Source organism: Chionomys nivalis, chromosome 2 (assembly GCF_950005125.1).
Source record: "Chionomys nivalis chromosome 2, mChiNiv1.1, whole genome shotgun sequence".
Classification (NCBI taxonomy): domain Eukaryota; kingdom Metazoa; phylum Chordata; class Mammalia; order Rodentia; family Cricetidae; genus Chionomys; species Chionomys nivalis.
This window is the reverse complement of record NC_080087.1, coordinates 54,555,080-54,579,619: the sequence shown is the minus strand read 5'-3', so window position 1 is coordinate 54,579,619 and position 24,540 is coordinate 54,555,080. Positions and strand designations below refer to the sequence as shown.

At 48.4% G+C, this 24,540-nt stretch overlaps 1 protein-coding gene across 4 annotated transcripts in view; it reads right to left on the bottom strand.

Moving 5' to 3' along the window:
- The window catches only part of Fyn (FYN proto-oncogene, Src family tyrosine kinase), a 197,593-nt gene that overhangs the window by 7,903 nt on the left and 165,150 nt on the right, over window positions 1-24,540 (bottom strand). For all 4 annotated transcript variants that reach the window (XM_057794755.1, XM_057794764.1, XM_057794743.1 and 1 more), the window contains 4 exons: window positions 23,299-23,478; window positions 21,767-21,843; window positions 21,508-21,661; window positions 4,549-4,680 (listed from right to left, as the gene is read on the bottom strand). In XM_057794755.1, the coding sequence (XP_057650738.1) occupies window positions 4,549-4,680; window positions 21,508-21,661; window positions 21,767-21,843; window positions 23,299-23,478 (543 nt within the window). The remainder of the gene's footprint in view (window positions 1-4,548; window positions 4,681-21,507; window positions 21,662-21,766; window positions 21,844-23,298; window positions 23,479-24,540) is intronic.

The following is a 24,540-nucleotide window of genomic DNA, read 5'->3' as shown; positions in this document are numbered from 1 at the left end:
ACAGTCTGTCTCCTAGTGACACCAGAAGCTATACCTGTAAAGTCTCACCAACATGACTGCCCCAACATGAACTAAACAAAGAGGATGCTAACAGGCACGCCAAACTGCATGGGAAAAAGCCCGCAAGGCCTTAACTCTACACAAAGAACTGCAGGTAACAGAGCATAAAGCTGGGAGCCAGAGAGATGGCCCTGCCCAGGGGAGAACACAATAACTGGCTGTCTAGTGCAGAATGAGTAGCCCTGAAAACATAGTACAAGTAACATCGTATGTACTCAACAGGCTACACTTAGGAATGTGTATACACACACACACACACACACACACAAATACATATGCATGCAATAACAATTGATGTAAAAGATGATGCAGATTTGCAGGAGTGGGGAGGGGTCAACGAGAGGGCTTGGAGTGGGGCGACACAAAGGAGAAATGCTAATTATTCTATAATCTCAAAATGAACAACGGCAACCAAAAGAGTAAAAGCATGCTTGCTTACAGCTCTGCAGGACCCTATCTGCCAGGAGTCAACACCTCGTGCTTCCTGGCCCCCTGCATGTGTGCACAGTCCCTTAGATACCCCCTGGCCCAGGTTCGCTTCCATCAGAGTTACACGCAGAGGGTACCTCCTAGTGACTCTTCCATTGCCACCATTTCCTAGCGACCCTCCTTTTCTCTCCCGCTCAACACTACTAGCAAGTGTGAACATATTTTATAGGTCTTTTTTTGTGTATCTTCTTCAGGAAAACTCTTCCTGCGGGCGGGGGTTTTCACACTGTCTCACTGCTATAACCCACAGGTCTGGAGCAGCACTCCACACATAACAGGCATTCGATAATATTTGTGGACGGAGTGAAGGAAAGGCCGATAAGGCGCTGCTCAAGACGCGGCCTCCTGGAGTTATCTGGAGGCCAAAGGGAAGTCTGGGCATCCTTAGCCAGGACCAGAGTGAGATAACTCATCTGTTTTCCAGGATACCATTTCTGTTGGTGACAATGACAGAATGGCAGTGGAAGAAGGGAGGGAGGGGGAGACCAAGGGCAGGAAGTTCCATTGGGAGGTCACTATCCGGTGGTGACAGCTTGATGTGGGCAGTGGCAGCGAAGGCAGAAGGGAAAGGATTTGAGACAGGTTGTGGAGGCGAAATGGCAGGCTAAGGTGCAGAGCCGTGGCACTACGCATCAAGCCCAGGAAGCAGCTTTGGCACCAGCATGCCCGTTTCTCATGTCCAACAATGGTTGGCATAAAAGAGCTCTAGATGCAAAGAATGGCTACAATCCTGCCTGCAGAAAGCGAGGTTGGATTCCAAGCGAGGTTGGTGCAACTGGTCAGGCTGCAGCAGCGACGGCAGCCAGCGGCTGTGCTCTGCAACGCTGTCCCTCACTGTCACACAACTTGGAAGCAGCCCTCCTCACCTGGCCACCACCCTTCCCTCTCAGGACATTTCAATATGCCTCTTCCGGTTTCAAGGCCCTCGCTCAGCTTCGGTGTCTCCCGCCCGCCTTCCTTTGTCTCCAAGTGAGCGCTCCCTACCTATGCATGTGGTCTGCTCACCGCCAATCTGCCCATCATTGGGCCACGCCTCTCACGTTATTCTCTGAGTTCTCCGAGGCACACTTCTGGACTGGCTTTCACGCAGGGCAGAAATATCTGAGCAGCTTTTGCAAAGCTCACCTATAAATCAATCCCCTCTCTCACTTCGCTGTGACTTCCAAGCCAGGGCACCTTTCCTGTGTGTCACGGCGACAAAGGACCATTCTCAAGTATGAAAGAACTCGGGAAAGTTTACCACCACCTACCATTCTTGAGAGGAGAATTATTTGAAATTACATTCTAGGCACCTGAGAAATTACCGCGTCACAGTAGAGAATGGAAGCGTCAGATAAACAGGGATTGGGACGCTGTCCTGGACGCCTACTGGCAGGGAATAAGAGATCCGGTGCAGGAGAGTTGAAGAGAGGTGACCCTGCAGTCTGTGCTGACTGACTGGGACACACCAACAACCATGGTGATATCTACATAATGCCTAATGACACTGTCTGCGCCCGGGCCGGCTCCCCTTTGTTAGGATAATGGTCCTGTAATTGCAATCCCTCTGCAGAGCTTCTCCCTCAAGAAGAGTTTTCTGTCACATTCAGAAGTCCAATTAAATGTGATTATAGCTGAGTTAAAAAAAATAAGATGAAGCAGTGTCTGTGGCTATCAGAGCAGGTCTGGGACCGGCTCTCTGTGGTGTAGGCAGCTCCTGTCACCAGCTCCCTGACACCGCTCCCTGGGCTCTCAAGTCAACCTGCCAGGCTCCAGTGTCTCTCCAGGGCAGCACAGAGGCCCCCATCCCCAGCCTGCATAGCTGGCTCTGCCCCTTTCCAGGAGCATCATCACATGGGGTACCCTCTTCTCGGACCCTCCCTACAGCTTCTTAAAACTTAGAGTAATTTTTGCTGCCTTTCTGGGAGTGTGGAGGGACTTGGCTTCCTCACTGTGAGCAAACCCTCCTGCCCTCCGCGGTCTGGTGTACTTGCCTTCTGCCTCCCCCGTGGCCCCTGCAGACAGGTGCAGTTACGTAAGCCTACAGCAGACCAGCATTTGCTGACCAGCAGAAATCCACATACTATGCTGGACTCAGTTCTCACTTCAAACGCCTTTGCTCTTTTCATGGTACTTTCAGTGACGGGTCTACTTCCGAGCCTGCTTCAGCCATACAATGAGAGCGAAGGTTGGGGGCACACACACACAGCTGGTACACTTAGGAATCTACCCTCCATAAAGATGGCATGAATAAGGCCGACTGGGTCCTGGATCTGATGCTTACCCTATCTGACAATAGCTCCATGCACGCAGGTCTCCATTTACTCCTGGCTCACCGTTCTCCCTGCATGCACTGCTCCGGGACAGGCACTGCTCTGTGCCACCCGAGAGCCGAATGCCTTATTCTGTACCATTCCCAAGGGACCAAACACTAGCACAGGTCACACTGAATGAAGACAAGTGAATGGATCCAATCTAACTTGTATTTTCGTTGGGCTAAAACCCAGCCTGACAAGAACTTGTCTCCGAAGACACCTGCCTTCTCTTCTGAGGCCCCCGCCTCCACCTCTTTGTCTTGGCTTCAGCGTGTGACCCAGGAAACAAAAAGCAGCTTAGAATTACGGGAGAAAAGGACGCACAGAAATGCAGAACATTAACCTTTTCCTGTGATTGCTTTTAACACACCGGGTGTCTACCAACCTGGGGAAATCAGGAAGAAATTAGCTCAAAATGTAGACAATAATACATTTTTTAAAATAAAAGTGCCTCCTCATCTTTAAAATCTGGAGATGGCATAACTTCTTCCTCCTCGAGAAGCAATTCAAAAGCACCCATGCTGTGCCCCGCCCCTTCCTGGGCAGCCCTTTCTTCTCTGCTGGTTGACTAGCCCTACGGACTCTGCCCACTTGTGCATGCTGGTGGCAGCGGCTGCAGCAGCATGGCTAACACAGATTTATACCCGCACCTCCAAACGCTGGCCCCGGGGCTTCAGAGGCCAGGACTCTGTTAATTTTGCCTCAGTGTCAACCCTGCTCTCTCAGAGGTCTGGAGGCTGTACTAGCCGAGACAAGAGAGGCTCTTGATGAACACTGCTCTGCTCTCTGACGATGACCAGAAACAATCAGACAAAATGAACAAAGGGATTACAAATTAATCGGCTCTCGCTGGCTCCTCTGCAAAGATATGATTACAAGCCCGGGATTTGCAAGAGACCTACATCCCTCATTAATCTCTACTATCGTTTCCATCACTGCGGGCTTTTTTTTTTTAAGCTTCTTTTTTTTTCTTTTAAAGGCAGGGAATGAAGAGAGTGAGCCAGCTACGCTCTTTCTTTGCTCAGCAGTAACTAAAAAATATGTCCTTAACATTTCAAACAGCAGATCGTCCCTGTACTGTAACCAGTAAAGCGTGGAGGTGAAATGGCACCAGTGTCCTTTATGTCTCCGTCGGGCTAAGTTAATGAATTTGAGCACGGATAACCTTAACCCATAGCTCCTCCAGAGAGGAAGCATATGACGCTCCAGAACAACTGCAGGCTCCAAGAGGCTCCAGGCCCTTTATAATCTACTCTCTTCCATGCAGTGGATTCAGCAACAGGCGGCGAACACTCTAAATGCCTTGCATGTGCCTCTACCCTGGGGCCATCTGGAGTTGGAGCCTCAGAAGAGAACAGGTTCTGGCACCTTCCTGCTCTACAGTGTGTCAAAAGCACCAGGAACCTTTCTCTTTCCAGACATGTCTACATGTCCATTTGGGCACAGGCTCAGCTAGTGACATTTCTGCTCTGGGGGCATGACACATGCACCTACTGAGACAGGACAAATCCCACTACCTGTGGGAACCGGAGCATTTATACCTCTGCTTGGCACATTAAGCTTGGTGTGCAGGTCATAGTTCTACATTCCCCTGGCTAAATACCTTGGCAGAAGGCTGAGCCCAGGGCTTGGACAGGTTACTGGACAAGATTTCTATAAAACTCAGTCAAGGGGGAGCCCACTTTTCTCAGGTTGGGGCTCTTACCTGGGTAGGGCACTCTTCCTTTGGTGACCAGCTCTGTGAGTAAGATTCCGAAAGACCACACGTCAGACTTGATTGTGAACCTTCCATACAGGGCTGCTTCAGGGGCTGTCCACTTAATGGGAAACTTGGCACCTGCAGAACAAACACTTGGTTATTTCTGAGGTGGAGAGCCTGTGCCAGGTGAGGAGGGACGAGGGGAGTTATCTTCAGGGAATAGGTTTAGGGAAGAGGACAGGAAGGTGGTGATAAAGAAATACATGGGGGCTGAGAGGATGTATGGCCCAGGCCTGGCCTCTGTGACTTAAACCAAATCACTTTAATTCTCCCTTCAAAGGACTAGGCTTCAAAACCCTCAATATCTCAGCAAAAAGGGGAGCTGGCTTCTTGAACATGAATTCACGATCTCACTAAATGGTATGGGTTTGGTCTGGAGTGTGGTTCTTGTGATTTAGGAAACGTGTGTGTGTGTGTGTGTGTGTGTGTGTGTGTGAGAGAGAGAGAGAGAGAGAGAGAGAGAGAGAGAGAGAGAGAGAGAGACTGAATATGAAAGGTCCCCATAGGCTCATATATTTGAGTGCTTACTGTACATCTGGGAGTGGCACTACTTAGAAGGATTGGGGGTGTGGCCTTATTGATGGAAGTGTGTCACTGGGGGGTGGGCTTTGGGGTTTCAGAAGCCCAAGCCCAGCCCAGTGGTTCTCTCTATTCCTGCTGCCTGAGGTCTGAATATAGAACTCTCAGCTACTTTTCTAGCCACCATGCTCCTTACCATGACAATGGACGCAACCTCTGAAACCATAAGCAAGCCCCAGTTAAATATTTTCTTTATAGTTGTCATAGCCGTGATGTCTCTTACAGCAATAGAGCACTAAGACCGTATGTATGTATACATGCCTCCAAAATAATGCTGTTTTAATACAACATACAGGATTAGATCCTGCTGTTCTCCTGTATCCGGTGGTATCTAAAACTATAGACTGCCCTTATGAGGTGCCACAAAGGTACAAAGTTCCAGCTTCTCCTAGGCAGAGGAGAATGGGCATAGCATGTGTATTACACTAAAATGGGCCCTATTTCCTCAGTTTCCTCCACGCCCCCTCCCCCAGAGCAATGCTCACAGAGCAGCGATCTGTCTGTGGCTGATTTCTCTCTCCTCTCTCTCCATAGCAGCCATCTTCAGCCCTGAGAAGTGTTTTATGCTGCACTGCATATCACCTTCCTCCTGCCAGTCAGAGACGGTTCAACCGAAGGACTTGTAAGAAAGGGCTCACCGCGATGACGGTCCTATGAATCTGACTTCATAGGGTCAAGTGGCAAACATGCCAAAGGCAGTAGATTGCATCTTTAAAATGTCTCTCTGAGCTGTGGAGAATCCTCTTTTCTCCACATCTAAAGGAAAGGTGGGGGCCCGCCCTGCTCATCATGTTGCCAAAATGTGTGGACAGGGAAGATGGACCCAGCAGTCTGTGTTTTTATGGTAGGACCAGTAACTGTAAAGCAGCTCTGGACATTTCTTGAACAGACCACAGGAAGAACATAAGGATTGTGCATTAGTTATGCAAACAGTGATATGCTTAAGGCATACTAATTACGTTCAGGAGCCCCTAGAAAGCACACAAAGGCTGATAAAAATCAGAATGTTCACAGCATCATCTATGAAAAGTCACTGTGCAAAATGGCAAATGATTAAAATCTTCAAGTTATGGAGGTTTTCATAGCCAAACGTGATAAATTATAGCAATTACATTTTTGTTTTAAATACAGTACATGGTAACAACTTCAGCAAAGACACCCTGGCATTTTCCAGCAGTGCAGTTTTCTTCCCCATTTCTTTTACACTAGTGCGATATCCAAATTGAAAAGAATCCTGCGATTTCCCTCCGTGGTATCTCCCGTTAGCACTGGAGCAGACAAGCAGTTCTATCCTGAACATTATGTTTAAAGTCTGTTTGCTTCCGTCTTCTCCTGAGTGCTGGCAATTGCCTGCACGATTTGGGGTTCTCTGGGCAGTCATTTTGTTATAAAATTTTGTTCAAAGCATTCTTCATACGGCTTTCTGTCCTTGGGCATTCCGTCTACGCAGCGTGGACTCTAAGCCACCGGAGCTAGGGTGACAGTCTTCTTCAGTGTCAAGAGCAGACTGCCCTGGATCAAATACCAGTTCAAATTCTCTTATTTACAATAAATGAAGCCACATTAAAGTCAGCCTAACTTAGACCATCTCCGGAGCCAAATGGCTTTGAAGTCTGACCATGTCTGAAGTATGACAGAACCATTTTACTCTGGTGTGCGGTAAACTCCTGTCCACTATCAGCAGGAAAAAAGCCCTCTGTGTTCCTTGAACTCATGTGATACTGGCTGAGTTCAGACACTGTTAGCAAACTCCACAATTTGGGTGGAGTTATTTTGGTCTCCTTCCTTGAGAGAGACTTCAGCTCCTGGTCTTCCTTGCTGCTACTGCCCAAGTGCTGGGCTTAGAGATGTGGGCCACCACATCAGGCTTCCATTTGGGTTTTCTGGAGGAGGATGTTTATGATTTCCGGTTTTAAAAAGTAAATATATCATCCAGCTACACTAGTCTGCTTGATTATTTTCTCATTTTATAGGAACAGTAAAGATAACAATAAGCAAACTTTTGCATAGAAGAACCAAGTCTATATAATCTAATGGATCTTTGACAGGACACCAATGGATCTATAGGTATGAACTTTAAGGATCACAGGGACTTACATACATTTATTTTGCATTCTTTCTCTGTGAGCCATACAATACTTTTCACACCAACCAACAGGTAGTTAGATGGGGAGGGGGAAAGACTGTCTTTTTCCAAATTCTTAGCAGCTACCTTCAACAGAAACGTAAGAACGTATGAAGACTTATTTTATTTGTGTGTGTCTGTACCACTTATGTCCTGATGCCCTCTGAAGCCAGAGGAGGGAGTGGAATCACTTGGAGTTTGAGACACACCAAGTTGTAAAGCTACTTGACATGGAGGCTGGAAATCGAACTCAGGTCTTCAGTTAACTTAAATGTTGAACCATCTCTCCAGCCCCAACAGATTTTTTGTTTGGCTGTTTTCTGAGTCAGGGCTTCTCTTGTCTATCTCTGGCTGTCCTGGAAATCACAATGTAGCCCAGACTGGTCTTGAACTCAGAGACTTGCCTGCCTCTGCTTCCATGTGGTAGGATTAAAGGTGTGCACTACCACCTTCTGTTTTGCTTTTGTTTTCCCCAGAAATTTCTTTAAAGATAATGTTTTCCTTTCCAAGGAAGACAAAAGATTTGATTCCAGCAATGACAAGCTACTAATGAAAAGAACTAATCCATGCTCACTTCCTGCCCGTCTCATTGCTTCCGCTTCCTCTGGTTGGCTTCCTGCCTCCAGAGGGTACAAAGTTACTGGCCCAGAGTGTGGCTCTGAGAGGGGGGTGTTAGGCAGTTGCTAATGCCTGGTGTCTCTGCAGATGGCTGTGCAGGATGCACAGTGTGAATCCCACGTCTGAGAAGGGTCTGTCCAAGGCCTAATGTCACCCATACAGTCCCAAAGGCTCCGGGTACAGTAAGTGTCTAACTTGGGTCAAGTTAGAGAACTGAAGAGACTTGGAAGGAGGCAAGACAGAAGAAGTCGCATCCACTGCCACCCTGTGGCTAACCCCTGCTTCTCTGCCCTTGGCTACTTGCCTGAGGAACCTCCACCTCACCAGGAACACTTGGACAGGTCTCCAACTCCAGGCTGCCACAGCAACCTGGGTTTGGAGCTGTCATGGCTTAAAGTCTGATGAATGCATGGGCTGTCAGAAGTGTCACCTCTTGACAGAGGTGCTGCCCTGAGAGCTGGGTATGTCGTCTGGACAACTGCTCCAGCTCAGAGCCTGGGATGTCTGGTGAACAGGCAACTCCTGGGAGAACCAACCAGATGACAGCTGGGCAGTGGATTAGGCTTCCAGAGCTCCTCCCCCACTTCACGCTGACTAGTCATGGTTTCTTACAGGCAACTGATGTGGTCTCTTACCTCTGGGGCATCTTCCCCTTGTTCCTGGTGTCAGCATCTGGATAGCTGTTTAAGGCCTGACAACTGCTAACTACAACAGAAAAGCACCTGCCACACACCAGTGAAAGTTAAAAACCCTTAAAGACAGGGTAACTCGGAGTTAATCTGGGATGTAGAGGGAGCCCCAGCTCTGCTTTGATAAGGACGTGGGGCCAGTTCACCAGATGCTGCTACAACGGGCAGCGGTTTTATTAGACAGGGAACAAGAGCCTCGGAGTGGTCCAGCAAGGCAAAGTGGGCAGCAGTCTTTTCCGGTTTCAGGGGTTGCTTGCCCTTTCCATCTGAACCAGGGTTGATAATCACCTGTGCTTTAAGTCAGAGACAGGAAAGTGTGGGTTCTATTCAATTATCCAAGTCTGCCCATAAGAACAACCACCCCCACCTCGCCACTGCTGAGGTGACCTGCTCTCTCTTTCCTGCCATAAGCAGGTTTAGAGTTTCCCCACAGAGAGCACCCCGTTCTCCTCAGGGCAGCAAATACAGCCTCCTTCCTACCTCTTTCTTTCTTTGGTCCCCAGTGTCCCCTGTTCCTCGCTCACGGTCTAACCACAGTGTTGCAGAGCCCCGAGACTTGCACTCTCCTCTCTGTTCTCCTTTGGAAATCTCCCTCTTTTGCTACCAACGTGGCCTGCTGTCTGTTGGAGGGGGTGGGCGCGTTCAGACGTTTCTTATTTGGATTCTTGGTTCTTTACTTCCAAATATCTGTGGGACAAGGTTTCTAGGTGGTCCCGGATTTACAGAAAGTACAGCAACTGTAGGCTGAGTTTGCTGCTCACGGAACTGTCTTTTATCTCACTACGTGTGAGATTGTAGGAGATTCCTGAAGTAGGCGGGAAATTTCACCAAATGGCTGAGTTATAAGCCAACTCTTAATTCTTACTTTGCGAATCTACGATACTAACAGAATCCCCCTCGGTTTGGTTTTGTTTTTTACCCTCCACCTTCTGGGGGTCGATCACTATGTTGCCAGCCTTTGGAACAGAACACTAAGAGTAGCTGGGACTCTTCCCTTCATGCTATTTCTCTATCAAATCCATCATCTTGCTGTTGATGTCAGACTCTTGCTTTGTTCTTTGACATCTTTCTCAAAATCGCTCTCTCCTGCTTAAGCTCATCGCCAAAGCCAGACTCCAGCCATCATGTCTGCTAAGTCCTCTTGCCCTGGTACCGAGCCTCAGCTGAGTGCCCTTCCAGTTAAATCCTTTTAAACTGCAGCTTCCTGTCCCATCTTCCACCACACAGGAGGAAGGTCCCTACTGAAATGAATCAAAATCCACCATCTGATTCCCAGGGACCCACACATTTATTCAACTCTGGTTCTCCCCATTGCAAGCATACAGTTAATCCGGCTCAGTTTGCTTTGCCTTCCTGAAACAGGTACCCCACACCTGGCATGATTACACTTCCTTCTGTTGTACTAGCTGGCTTGAAATGCCATCTTTCCTTCCACTTGCCTAGCGACAACATTCTCTCTCCACCCTTCCTGAATCTTCTGGGATGAGCCTGATCAGAAGCAACAATGTAAGGCTGGGCAATACAAGCTCCTAGTATTATCGAATAGATAAAGGGTACTTGCTAAGGGTGCCACATGTCTGACACACGAATTATATGTGTAAACAACATGTCCGTTCTTCAGCTGAGAGAACACGCGTTGAGGAACAAGTGTAAAGGATGGAAATGGGATCTGGACGGAAGGAGCCTGGTACCAGAATCAGAGCACTCTTGACACTGTGTGGCGCTCTGTCTGGTGTGTGGCGCTCTTAGCACAATCCAGATCTTCTAAGGGTGGCCTATAGTCTACACTTACACTGTTCTTCAGTACTTTCACTAACCCTGTTAGACCACAGCTGCTGAACAGATGTGCTAACAGAAAAAAAAAGGCCCATGTGAGCAGTGATTCATCCAACACCCAATGGCCAAAGACGCTGTCTTCTTAGACAGAGACTTTTAAAGACCACGGAGAAAGTACTGACATTACAACCACAGATTTTCACTGTTGGTCTAAGCTGGGAACGAACTCGTTCGCGCAGTACTCTCAGCCTACCTGACTCGGTGCTCTCAGTTCTAAGACAGACTGACAACAGGGCAGCCCATGCCAACTCCAGGTCACAGACTGGTTGAAGGAACTGCTCTGTGCCAAGGGGCCAGTCAGGAAGCCTGCCTTCCACTTCTGTCTCAGACAGAAAAGGGTCTTGACTTGGCTGCTTCGAGATGATGACAGTGGCGTCTTAAGGCTCACACAACACTGCAGATACCTTTTGGCCTGAGTCACCCTTCTGCAGGAAGTGAAAGGAAGAACCAGGAAACCTAGAGAATGCTCTGGAGTGATAGTGGCAGCAAACTCAATGATGGGCTGAGCTGGGACTGAGCGAGCTGTCTATTTAGAAGGGCAAAAAAGGCCATTCAGAAAGAAGCTTCAACAGATATTAATGAAATTGTTATAGAGTCAATTTAATGAAAGAAAAAAAAAACAAGCTTCAGAGTCAAGCAGATCTGGGCTCTCAGGCTTACAGCCCAAGTCAGTTTTTGGTCTATAGCATGGGATGGAGTAGGTATAAAGAACTCAGCAGAGTGTCTGGAGCCTGGGGACAGCTAAGAGAGTGCAGCTACTCCTGTGTTTGGATGGATGAACAGGGCACTCAGCTGCACAGACAAAGGCCCTCAGCATCGGCGACCCTTGAAACTCCACGAGAGGAAGAAGATGAAGAACACCCCCACATTCATCCATCAACCACTGAGAATTTCCCCAGTGTCCACTAGGTCCCCAAGCACTCTGAGGTCATCAGGAGTAGGGGGTACTGCCTGTAGGAGTTTTCTAGACAGCTGAAGGAACACAGCTCCTAGTCTGAACCTACAGAGAGCTAAAATGTGGTACTGGCTTGAAGAAGATGGCTCAGGAGATGAAGAAGTGAACTGAGGATGAGGATGGCGGAGAGGTGGCAACAGAGAAGGGATGCGGTGTGACCCATGGCTTTCCCAGCGCAAGCCTGAGGCGCCACCGCACGTCACTAGCACTGGCTGTTTCTGGTGCCAATCCCACTGTGCGGTCTCCGGGAGAGGATCTCCTCCAGCTAAATAACGGGGCCAGAGGAGGAAGTGCAGCCAGTGCAGGGCAAAGGATGCCAGATCGACCCCACACAACATGGTCTGCGCCCAACGTCATTTCCTAGAAGGAGGAGCATCGGCTTCAACAACACATCCTGCTTTTCTAAACCAAAAAACCATCCGAAGCCTGTTCAATGATGAAGCAACAAACGTCGCAAATCAATACATACAATATTAAGTAATGTGTAGGCCTCTGGCTGTAAAGTCACCCTGCCAGTAACAGGAAGCTGACTCCACATTGGAGAAGGCAAGGAGAGCGAGCCAGGACATCCCATGTTAGGAACCAGCCTGGAACTCCGCTGATTCAAACGCAGCAATAATTTCAAACCTGGGGAAATTTGGCAGAGGAAAACTCGCAATTCTCACACCAGGCCAAGGGGTGACGTGCAAATTGCTCAAATGCCTCTGCAGTAATAAACGGCGTGTTTCCAGTTACCCCGGTAACATGTCTGCTAAAATGTCCACTTTAAGCTTGTAAGAGCTTAGCATCATGTTTTTAGAATAAGTATAAATGAAAACCCAGGGGCACAATGAATTGGTATATTATTATTATATTATTATTCCCTTCGAAATTTCATCATGCCAGTGGGTAGGGAGTCTGACAAGGTGAGGAGGATTAAGGAAGAGTCCTGTCTCACCAGGGACCTTGGGAGAGGAGGGAGAAATGAAACCAAGAGAGCCAGGGGCCAGAAGCTGGGCCTGAACATGCTGCAAAGCAACGGGCTGATTAACTATGCACAGATCCGAGCTCTGGTTGGGATAAACCCACGGAAGAAACGCTTAGGATGAAACAGTGAGCAAGCTCCCAGGAAAGCTGAACCATGAGCACAGGCAGAGAGGAATCTTGGTGGGCCCAGGCCACACCAGGCCAGGCAGTGTGGACAGCACTGGTTTGGGGACACAGCCTGGGACAGGATCATCACGCTGGCTTGGCTGTGAGTCCAGGAAGAGGGGACGCATGGGAGAAAAGCACAACCTCGGGTTGCTTTTAAAACTGTCCCCTGCTTTCCATCTGGCAGAGTCTATGCCTTTGGGACCCAAGGGAGACCAGTGTGCTGGGCCCAGCACCCTCCTTCAGTGCGGAGAAAAAGACTTGATGCTGCAGGCAGTCTGCATGTGCTCTGACTATCCCCGGTTATCCAGATGATGCAAACAAGGTCCCTTCTGCCAGCAGAGCACAATAAGGAAGCCAAAAGACATTTCTGATGTTTGATGGCAGCCTGCGGTTCCTATTTACACACTTTAAAATCACAGAGGGTGGCCATCTGCTCCCTTACTGATGATCACCCAGGAACGTGGGCTGCACAGACCAAGGACTTGCTCCTGACCATTCATAAGCAACTGCCGGGCAGCCTTGCCCAGAACAGCACAAAGGGAAGGGAGATGCCCTTGTCAGAAGGAGGTGGGGCTACCCTGGGCTGGGCAGATAGAGGGAGGTGCTCAGAGAGCCAGCTCTGGTGACCTGTGCTGGCATCAGGCCCATCTGCATTCTCTGGGCCAACTCAGAGAGCTGTCTAAGGATGTGATTGGCAGAAATCAGTTCTCCCCCACTCTGCAAGCATTTTTAATCTTAAAAGGAACTGGGGAGAAAAGGATGATTTAAAGTCCCCTTTCTTTCATTTCCTCCGGCTTTCAAGACATTTTTGCTAGGAGGGAACGAGGCTCCCAACAGTTCTCTGTCTCCGTTTCCCAGCATCCGACCTGCTCCCCTGACTACTAATCTGCGTTGGAGCTTCAGCAGATAAACAAAGCAGACCCTCCCAGGAAGGCTGGTGTAAGAAGCCTGGAGACTGAGGAGGCAGAATACAAATGAAGGCGACTCCTGCCTGCTGACAGAGGTGTGCCAAACTCCGCTCCGGAAGGTTCACCAGGATCAGCACATGGCCGCTGGCAGCTCTGGGGATGATAAACTGCCCACGTGGGCTTGGGGGTGCTGTGGCCTGGTCATTTCATTGCGGCTTTTCATGGCTCTGCTGGAGGACAAGTGAGTTTTCTGCCTAGTGTTCGAAAACAATGGCTTGCATCAGGAAGAGGTTTGCTTTTTGTTACAAGATGAGCCACTTTTCCAGCAAGGAAAGAATTAGATTAAACTCAACAATTAACAGGGCTCCGAGCCCTCCCCACCGCCTCTCTCTGCTGACATTTGCTGTTCAGGTCACAGCACACAGTGTGGGGATGGTGATGCTGCTGTTGACAGAGAACAAGGAATTCATAGGCTGAAGGGAGCAGAGGGAGGGCATCTCATGGTGGGATCAGCCTTGATCTGCCACTGGATTACAGGGGCCTCTCAAGCAGCTGATTAATAATTCTGCAGGAGCCCTTGAGCTGGAACGCGGGAGCCCCGAGTCTAATAATCCCCAGTCATTGTAACAAAGGAAGGACAGGAATTGAAATCACAGTTCTGCATTGTGAAACTGGAAACCGAAAAGAAACAGGGACCCAGTCATTCCTGGCTCTGTTTGTCAACCTAGTTGCCTGCTTGTTTGTGCTAAATGGCTACTGTGCTTTTTGAATCCAAAATCTGATTATATTTAATTAGCACGGGCATCTGGGATTTCTAATACACAGAGAGTTATTAAAGTAACAAATCTTTCTAAAATATGTTCTCCAAGAAAGAATGTGTTAATTTATGCAGTAACAATTCTTACCGTGAAATAATGAACATGAAAACTGTAACAATTATGAATTCTTTGTAGTCTAATTTATATGTGAATTTTACTCCAGACAATAATCTATTCAATTTAAATTCTCAATACTGGGAGTATTTGAATAGACACATTTTTCTTCTCCTACTTAATACACAAACCAATGGTCTTGTCCAAAGTTCTAAATGCCCCTGTTTTGTTCATATAGTCCACAGACTCAAAGATGACACTGTCTTGACATCTGGTTACTGTTCTAGAACAAACCGACCGGCTAACCAAAGTCACAGAGAAACCCCATGCTGATGCTCTTCATGTGGACTCAAATGTGGGAGGAGCCCTGGCAGGAGGCAGGCCCAGTGCAGCATGGGTTGAATGCACCGCCTGTGTGTGGGCATGCTGAGCATGGCTATTTGCATCCATAGGGTCAACTGTACAACTACTGCTGTCACTGCGACTGCCAACTGCACCAAGTCCTTTGTGGCAGGTGCTTCCTGTCTATGCCCAGACTGGGCTGACAATTCTACCTGTTTTCAAAAGAAGATGCGTTCAGGGTAACTTATCCAAGGTTCCAGAGCAGATCACCAGTGACGCCAGGATCCATGCGATAACTTGACTTCATAGGGCGTGCTCTTAGCCCGCTCAGGTCCCAGCTTTTGGGAGTGAAGCAGGGAGCACAGAGAAAGAAGGAAAGAGAACTGGGGAAAGGGAAGTGCTGTGGGGGAAGGACGAGAGGTACCGAGACCAGATAGCTTCTGTCCTTTCTACCCCAACAGCTACGCGAGAGGTGGCTCAAGGGTGAGGACACTGGGGCTCAGAGAAGACTAAGACCCGGTTGAAGGTAGAGTTAGCATCTAACACAGGCCCACCCAGCTTAGTAGCTTCCACCATTCCCCAAAGACAAGCGCATAGTGTGCCGCCAATGCCGACGGAACAGCTCACCCTTTCTGGGGTTCTTGCAGCAATTACAGCACTTGATTTCCTGGAAGCCCTGTGTACACTGCTTAGTGAGCAGAAAAACATGTCTGAGAAGAGAAAGGAGGAGGCCAGTGACCACAGCTATTTCCACTGCTACATACCAACGGTGACACTTAGTGTGTGCTCTGTGTTCAAGAGGCCGCATCCCCACAGAGACCTGTTTTAGGGATGTCCAGAAGAAGTGCTACCCAGGATCCATGAATGTAAGCATCCATGTGCAGGTGTGCTAACGTGTTATGCTGCTGAGCATGTCCACCTGACCTCAAACATGGCAAGCTTGTGTGTGTATAATAAAAAAAAAACAGGTATGCCTGGATCTTGGGGCCACGGATAGTTCTGGTCTTTGTTTTTTTTTGTTGTTGTTGTTGTTTGTTTGTTTTTGAGATAGTTTTTATACATAGCCTGGCTGTCCTGGAACTCACTATGTATGTAATGTTGGCCTCAAACTCAGAGAGTTTTTCCTGCTTCTGCCTCTCTAGTGCTGGGATGCTGGGATTAAAGGTGTGTACCACCACAGCCAACCATGGAGAGGTCCTAACAGGAGGAAAGGATGAAGGTCTGTACGAGACACTGGGATGGCAGAGGCTAGTTGAGTGGCAGCTGAGTTCAGGACAGATGGTCTTGTGGGACACATGGACAGAACCAGAATGCTGGCTGTCTAGACAAAACAGACTGGCTTAGGTGATAAATGATTATGTGTACACACACACACACACACACACACACACACACACACTCACACTGCCATTATTTATCTGTCTGTCTGTTATCCATTTGTCTGTGTGTGTGCATGTGTGTATATGTGTGTGTGTGTGTGTGTGTGTGTATGTATGGTCTTACAAGTTCCTTTCTTCTATTGATTATTGTTTTTCTCTTTAAAGTATTGTTTAATAAAAATCTTTTCTATGGAAAACATGTCAATTGTTGAAAGTTAAGGTTATAAAATAATTCTTCATATTTACCACCCTCAAAGCATTTTTATATATTGCTTACTTCATTCTCATTCTACTCATGCGAGGCGGTTACTATGGTTACTATTACTGTTTTACAGAGGATGAAAAGAGGCTGAAACGGTAGCTGCCGGTTTGCTTGAGGATACCCTGCTCATCAGTGACAGAGGTTGTTTAATCCTGGGGGTCCTGACTTCTAACCCACGTGAGTGACAACTTCATTGCCCTTTAAATCTGTGTTACTGCTCTGTGAGACAGTAACTGCCATTGCCAGTCTAGGCCTGCCATGACCAGCCTTTCCAACAGGGCAACTACCCGGGAGGTGGCGGCAACAGTGTGTGTGCGTGCGTGTTCCCTACCCAGGAGCCTCATCTGTAATGGCCGCAGGTGCAATCAGCGCCACTGTTCCTGAGTACAGCGATGGGTCTGCTGTGGTGTGTGTGCTCAGTCAGTGGAATATTAGTCTGCTGTGAGAAGCTGGGAACCGTCACAGGAAACAACAGGATTACAACACAGTGAAGGGATGGGGGCAGACCAAACAGGATGTCATGGCTAGACGACGCTGTTCCTAGAAGTGGTAGGTTACTGAAGAAACGGGTCCGTGGAGCCACCCTTAAGGAATTCCCACACAGGCAGAATGAATCTGCAGCGACAGAAAACAGAGCCCTCTCTGGGGACTGGGATGAAATAGCTCCACAGGGCAGAGCTATCTTCCTCTGTGAGGAGGTTTCAGGACTACGTACACACGTAAAAATACAGTCAGTTGCACACCAGATTTGTTCATTTTACTGGATAACGTAAATTAAAGAAAAAAAATCACGCCCACAAGAGCGAGTCATTGCTAAACACAAGGCAGCTCTACGTGAGTGTGCTAGGTTCAAGTTAGCATTAGCAAGCCCTCAGCAGCTTGAGAGCTCAGAAAAGACAAAGTCTGTGGAGAATTCTCATTTTCTGTGAGAAGGAACAGATGGCCCAGGGGCTGTGACAGGGGAGAGAGAGGTGTGTCTCCCTGCCCTGGGCCCAGGTGGGGGCTGTGGTAACTTCTGGAAGGATCCAGGGAACAGGGAGAGGGGATGCCTGTCAGCAGAGGCCTGGTGAGGCGGAGGACACAACAGATGATGAGAGTTAGCGCACCTAGCCGAGGCAGTGGCTCAGGGGAGCTAGCTCCAGCAGGCCTCTCTGGGTTTAGACACGCCAGCAAAGACACCACAAACGCAGTAAATCCCAACTCAAGCTCATGCTCCCTCTCTGACGTTAAGATGCCCAGATGTTCTTGCATTGCTGCTGCTGCCAGCTCTGCCCTAACCACGACCCACCATTCTTCCTTTGCCCTGCACGGTAACTGGGTCCTTCCAGAGTGGCGGAAACCTACCCATTTGTTTATTCTCCTGAAGTCCTGTCCTGGGCAAGGCAAACAAGATCGGTAATGATAGTGACATTATAGTTCCCACAAGTGGGAGCTGGGTAAGACTGCAAAGACCGAGCTGGTAAGACCCATCTTCATTTAAAGATAAGCAGTCCGCCCATGGAAGAATAAGATGGCTTGCCTCGGGGCCCATCACTAGATGTTACTGCTGGGCTACACTGCCTGACTCTGATGCTCCTGGGTTTCTCCTGATGCTAGCCCCCGGCCCTTATGTGCCCTTAGCCTTCCTCTACATAGTCTCCTTCCTTTCTTCCTTAGGAGTCTTGTTATCTTCCCAGGCCAGTCTCAAATTCCTGGGCCAAAGAGACCTTTCCTCTTTGAGACTACGCAGGTACAAGCCTTTGCTATGGCCTGGGTGTCTTCATAACAGCCTTTAGCTAAGTTCCTTTTCAAATACCTGACATGGATTATTTCAGAGACTCCAGATGGACAGAATGTAGAGCTGAGCTTCTGACTAAAGAGGAACTGGCTCTAACTGTGAGATGTCCAGGTAACTATGAGGAATGCCAGATGATTTCTAGTTGCTTCTAGAATACTGCCAGGGGAGGATTATGGTCATGGCCGCTGGGCCTGGCTCGAGCCTCTCTGACAGCAGGCTTCTGCTCACAAGCCAGGGTAGGTGGGTGGTGAGTGTGGGCTCGTAGGAGGCAACGTCCCAGGCAAGCCCCACATGGCAGAGGTGCCCATGCCCTGTGCTGTCACACCTTGCTGCCTGGCGTGTCAGTGCGTTGTGACAGACACTTCAGAGTACCCTGAGACGGGGAGCTCACAACTATTTTGCAAACAATTGTCATTCACGGTCCTAAAATAGCTACATTTGGCACATGTCTCAGAACACTGCCTGCACTCCCATAATCAAGATGCGGCACGGCTGTGGCCTGCGGGTGACATAAAACCCAACTTGCAAATATTATTAGGCACATGGACCAGCTGTCTTGAGGAGCTGATTAATCCCCGGCAGGAACGTCGGCATGCGGCACACATGCCATCTGCAGAATACATTGGCAAATACATGCTGGACCTTTCTATCCGGTGGAAAGGCCAGGGCCGGGCAGACCCAGTGGAGGAGTTATAGGAACAGCTGGGCTATCCAAGGCTGGAAAATGAGACTCTCTCTAGTCCCCGACACATGTGAGCTTGAGAGGTTGCCCCTTAGGGCTTTTTCCATAAAATAAAGGGAAAACGGAACTTATGACTAATTCTCTCCATTTTTACACTCTGCTCTTGGTGAGAGACAGTAGGCAGAGTTCAAGAGCATGCCTGTCCTGTTTCTAAATCCTGCTCTTCCACTTGTGAGCTTTGTGACTTTGTACAAATGCCTCTGCTGACTTTCTGAGTCTATTTCCTGCCCCTTGAAAGTCAGGCAGTTCCAGCTCCTCACAGGCCCGGGCCCTTCCTTGTTCTCTGCTTCGAGACAGCGTGGACTGTCCGTATCTCCTTCCATATTCCAGCTCATTGAATCCTTACCTATCACTCCCCAGTGTTCAGTCTGGTAAAGGAAAGAAAGAGGAAATCATGTCTAAAGAGGTAAGGATAGAATCTGTTGGGAATCAAGGCGATGCTAAATCAAGGATTAAGGCTGAGTTCGGGCAGTGGCTGGGATGTGATGGGGGAGGCAGGGCAGAAAGGCAGCCTGGTGGGGAAGTGTAGGAAGGGAGGCTGCATGGCCAGCCTGAGGGAGTCCTGGGTGGGTTCCAGAGCAGAAGCTGACATGAGAGGTGCCAGTCATCTAAGGCTGCGGTTTGGGGCACCTTAATGAACAGCGCACGACTTCCACACTGAAGCCCCCCAATAGCACCTCTGTTAGCATCTGTGGCTCCTGGCTGGCCACCTTCTCATTTAGGGATGGATCAAGGGTGCTAACCACAGACTTTGCAGAGTCCAAAGTCTGGTTAAGAATGAGAAAACAGCCTTGCAGGGCTCCTCATGCCACTGAGACTTTCTCTCACATAGAAGAACGTTCCTGGCTTCTATTGGAGCCATTTCCTAAATTAAATCTTCATGGAGTCCTGTGTTTTTTTTTTTTGTTGTTGTTTTTTTGGTTTTTCGAGACAGGGTTTCTCTGTGGCTTTGGAGCCTGTCCTGGAACTAGCTCTGTAGACCAGGCTGGTCTCAAACTCACAGAGATCCGCCTGCCTCTGCCTCCCAAGTGCTGGGATTAAAGGTGTGCGCCACCATCGCCTGGCTTTTCAGGGAGTCCGTTTTTAAATCAAGAATTTGGGTTGTCAACCTTCACTTATTCTAGGGCTCTGTTCATGAGAGCCTCTTGGCATCCCATGCCACCAAACTCGTGCCTGCATGTCACCAAACTCATGTCTACATGTCACCAAACTCATATCTGCATGTCACCAAACTCATATCTGCATGTCACCAAACTCATATCTGCATGTCACCAAACTTGTGTCTGATGTCACCAAACTCGTGCTTGCATGTCACCAAACTCATGTCTGCATGTCACCAAACTCGTGTCTGGTCTGCATGTCACCAAACTCATGCCTGCAATCCCCCTCTGCGTAGAGACACAGTCCTCTTTTGTGTCCCTCCCCCCGACTCTGGGTGTGTGTCTGTCCCACTCCACATGATCCTGAGCGGCTTGCTGTGTGGGTATAAGGCTCCAGGACAAGACATGCCACATAGTGGAGGAGTTCAAACAGCTGAGCTGTTTGCCCAACGTGGAGTGGAGCATTTGGGCAGTATCTGTAACCCGGCAGGAGCTTGGTTTGACATTTCCCTAGCACTCATCAGACTTCTGTTCTGAGTCAAAGAAAATCAGGGAAGAATTGGCATTAAAAAAAAAAAAAGGAAAGAGAACTAGGAAGAGAACGTTCTAGAACGGAGTGAAATGGCTACGATTCGTTCCGAAAGCAGCACCCTACAGTATATTGCAGTTACTGCTCAGAGTGGCCAAGTGACCCTCACCAGTGACCATCACCCTCTGCTGAGTCCTGGCATCAAATGCACAGAAGCCGTTGCAGCTGCTAGTTCCTCACTTAGTCCCACACCTGGACATGAGAGCAACCAGCAAGGCGGAAGCCTCCCTCAGGAATTCCCTCCTTGCGTCTGCAGCTCTACTAACTCACAGTCACCCGGGTGGGGTGGCTTTGAGTTCAGTGTGCTTTACATAGACTGTCCATGAATTGATTTTTTATAGGGTTGGGTGGAGACAGACAAAGAAAGCAAGCAGGGCTTTTCAAGGAACTCTACCGTCCAGTTCCTCCAGACCATCTCTTTCCCCTTCACGCTTTGCTCTGCTCAGGCTGGCCTGGTGGGGGCCATGGAAGGCAGTTGCAGAGTAAGGTCAGGATTGGCCTCCAAGGGCTCCCACAAGGAGGCGCCCTCAGTGGGGTGCTCCTTCCTCCTGTTGCCTTGCAAACCTTAAACCTTGGCTGCCCTGACATTAGCCCTGAGGCATCATAGTGCCCTCAGACTCTGAAAACCTGCCTGTTCCACCGTAAAAGACTGCAATTAAAGTCTCTCCTTGGAGCGTCACCTGCTTTCCGCTGGGATATAACTGATTGGGACTGAGCTAGAACCTGGCCACCAAGACTCTTCTTTCTCCAAAAGCGAGTGCTCTGATCAAGTGCACTGTGATACTTCCAGAAAGGCAGGTGGGTGTACCGTGGGAGTAGACACCGCTCACCAACCAGAGCTGCACCCATCTATGGCCCACTAGTCCCCCACCTGAGAAGTGCCATACTCCTGCCAGACCAGAGGGGAAGAAAAGGGCAGCGGGAGGAAATGAAGGTAAGGAGCAAGGGCGGTGCAGAGCAAAGATGCAATCAGGAGCCTTTGGCATGGGCGCGCCCACCTTGTCTTGCTGTGTACTCATTGTCTTCAATCAAGCGAGCCAACCCGAAGTCAGCAATCTTGCAAATGAGTCCATTCCCCACCAGAATGTTTGCTGATCGCAGATCTCTGTGGATATAATTCATGCGCTCGATATAAGCCATTCCGGCGGCAACCTGTGGAAACGCAGGGAAAGGGGTACAGCTATCACACCACAACCCCTCATGTGTCCATGCCCACACATACAGCCACGGTCTGAATCAAGGCACCCCATGACCCACCTGTGCTGCCATGTCGACAAGATTTGGCAATTTCAGAGCTCTCCCTTCACCGTCTTTTAAGAAATCAAGCAAACTTCCTATGAATGAAACATAAAGCAATTTTAGTGTACTCAGAAAGGCAAAAGTTCCTTGTGGGCTGTACTTGACTTCCTTAGGGTAAGTAAAAGGTAGTGGGATGGGACAATGCCACTGATGGGAAAGAAAGGCTTGTGTGAAAACAAAGAAACGAATCCCATGTTTTAAGTAGTAAGTGTTAGCATCTGAAAATAAACAGCCATGATTTTGTTTCTAAAGACAGGGTTTGGTAACAGGAGCACAGCATCTCCTTTTCTGTCACGGGAGGAGTCCGTCAGGAACCGAACAGTCCTCTCATGCCCCAGTCTTCCCTGCACAGGAAAGTGATGTGGACACAGACCGCCCAGGGGAGCACACCGAGGACGCACTGCTGGACCAGTAGTGGCAGTGTTGCCAGGGAGTTAGCGGGAAGAGCCTATCCTCAGGCTCCATCTGCATCAGGAACTCTGGAGTCAGACACCTGCGTTTCCCTAGGCCCTCAAGGTGACTCAGAGTACAAGGAAGTTTTGGAATCATTGACTTCGTTTCAGGTTTTAAGGTGAGAATGTAGTGTCTGAGAAATGTGGGGCAGAAAGCTTCCTAATTAGCTCATAGGCAGCCGAGCCTCCGCCTCAGACATCTGAGACAAACAGCCAGGGCTTCAGAGCCATGCTTGTGAGCTGCCTGAGGAGGCCCAGAGCTGACACCCAGGCAGAGATAATCATTTGCAGGAGCTGGGGGCACATGATGGTCATCAGTTTCTTTTTTTTTTTTTAATGCTTTAATCACAAAGCGATTTACAAAATAACCTTGGATCCAAAGGGCAAACAATCTGCCAGGAAAAAAAAATTCCAATTATATTTTAAGAGAAAGTACATAGAAAAGAAAAACTACACTAGTGTCTCCTAATGTACAATGCGCGGCCTTTTAAGGCTGTTTCTTGTTTGGCTCATTTATTTTTCCAAAACAAAGTGCTCTCTGGCTTCATCCCCAACAATGCTGGTCTGATTAAAACGATGTACACATGCACACGTGTGCACCAACGTCTGAATGTTCGGGAGGCGGGGAATGGCTGCATATCATTTCTTCACCTGACATTTAAAGAGAAAACTGGGGGAAAGATGTTGATCTCGAGCCTGAACTAACCCAGCAACCATCTGCTATTGATTATTTAGCCCTAAAAAGGGAAATTTAACAGAAGCCATTGATTCAAAATGGCAGCAGGTTTTGTAGCCCTGTACATTAGCTCTGATATAAAATGGATGTTTTACTTATGAGGAAGAACACTCCTGATGAGTAACAGGCAAAAGGCGCTGTGCTTCTCAAGACTCTGGGGGCAGAAAAAGCTCCCCCTTTCCTAAGCGTTACCCTGAGTGAGCACAGCCGGCACCTCCTGATGGGAAGCCCCGGTCCATGTAGAGACTGGGGGCTGAGCAAGCGGGCAGCCGACGTGAGGAGGGAGGAGAGGGCTGCCCAACCTTTATTCATGTATTCTGTGACGATGTAAATGGGCTCCTCAGACACAACGGCATAGAGCTGCACCAGCTTGTCGTGTTTCAGCTTCTTCATGATCTGTGCTTCCTCCAGGAAGGATTCTGGAGACATTGTGCCCGGCTTAAGAGTCTTTATGGCTACTTTTGTGTTTCCATTCCAGGTACCTACAAACAGCCCACAGCAGCAAGTCAATCCGAGGATACGCTTTTCACGGGAAAAATAATTTTGATCAGCAACTATGTGCCGAAAATTAGACTTTTAGTTTTAAAACATCTTAAATGGTTTTTTACAAGCAAAGACAATCACAAAGGACTCTGTCATGTATTTCAACAGGAAAAAAATGAGTTTACTTATAGATTTTATAATTCACTAACTTGTCCCACTAGATAGACATCACTCTTTTTATGGCTAATTCATATAATTGTGCATTTATACCACAAAGCTTTGGGCTCTTATTTCAGTGGTGAAAGCCTAGGATTCAGAATTTGCCTGGGTATCCAGTAGCTGTCCCCTAGATAACAGGAAAAGCCTGGAAGAAATTAGATTAAATTCCATCTTAGAGGGTGTGCTCCCATAGAAATATGGCCACACACTGAGGATGCCTGGAAATCAGTTTCTGGCTTTCAACTGTCTGCACTGGATGAGTTACCTGACAGAGTCCTTCAGCAATAATGCTAAATGAGCCCACAAGCACAGGCAAGGAACACACTGTCTCCTTGCCCATACTTCCCCAGGTGAGGTAAATCCCTCAGGCTTCTGGAGAGTCAGCCCCAAGAACAATGGCTTCTAGCAGGTGGACTGCAAAATAAGCAGTGAGGAGAGAAGCATTTAAACACAGTGTTTAAATACTTCTTTAAAAATCTAGCTAACCCAAAGGCGAGGCCTGGCTTATGGTCATCAGTTAGCTCATCTGTAAAATACGGCAATGGACCAGAAGCTTTTCATTCTCTTTTGGTTCTCAAATAAAAAGACAAAATTCTGGCTTATTCCATTTTTAGCTGATGACTTTGAAGAATAATTTTATAAAGGGAAAATAAAAATCTGCTAATTCAGATTATATTGCTTACAATCTGAAAGAAAATGTGGGTTCAAACCAAGATTGACTCAAATGTAATCTGACTTTCAGATCTAAGGAGCCTGTACATGGAAGTAGTTATTATTCTGTTGAAACATACAATTACAACATGCATTCCACAGGGGGACCTATGAAAGTGCCTGCCAGTGGC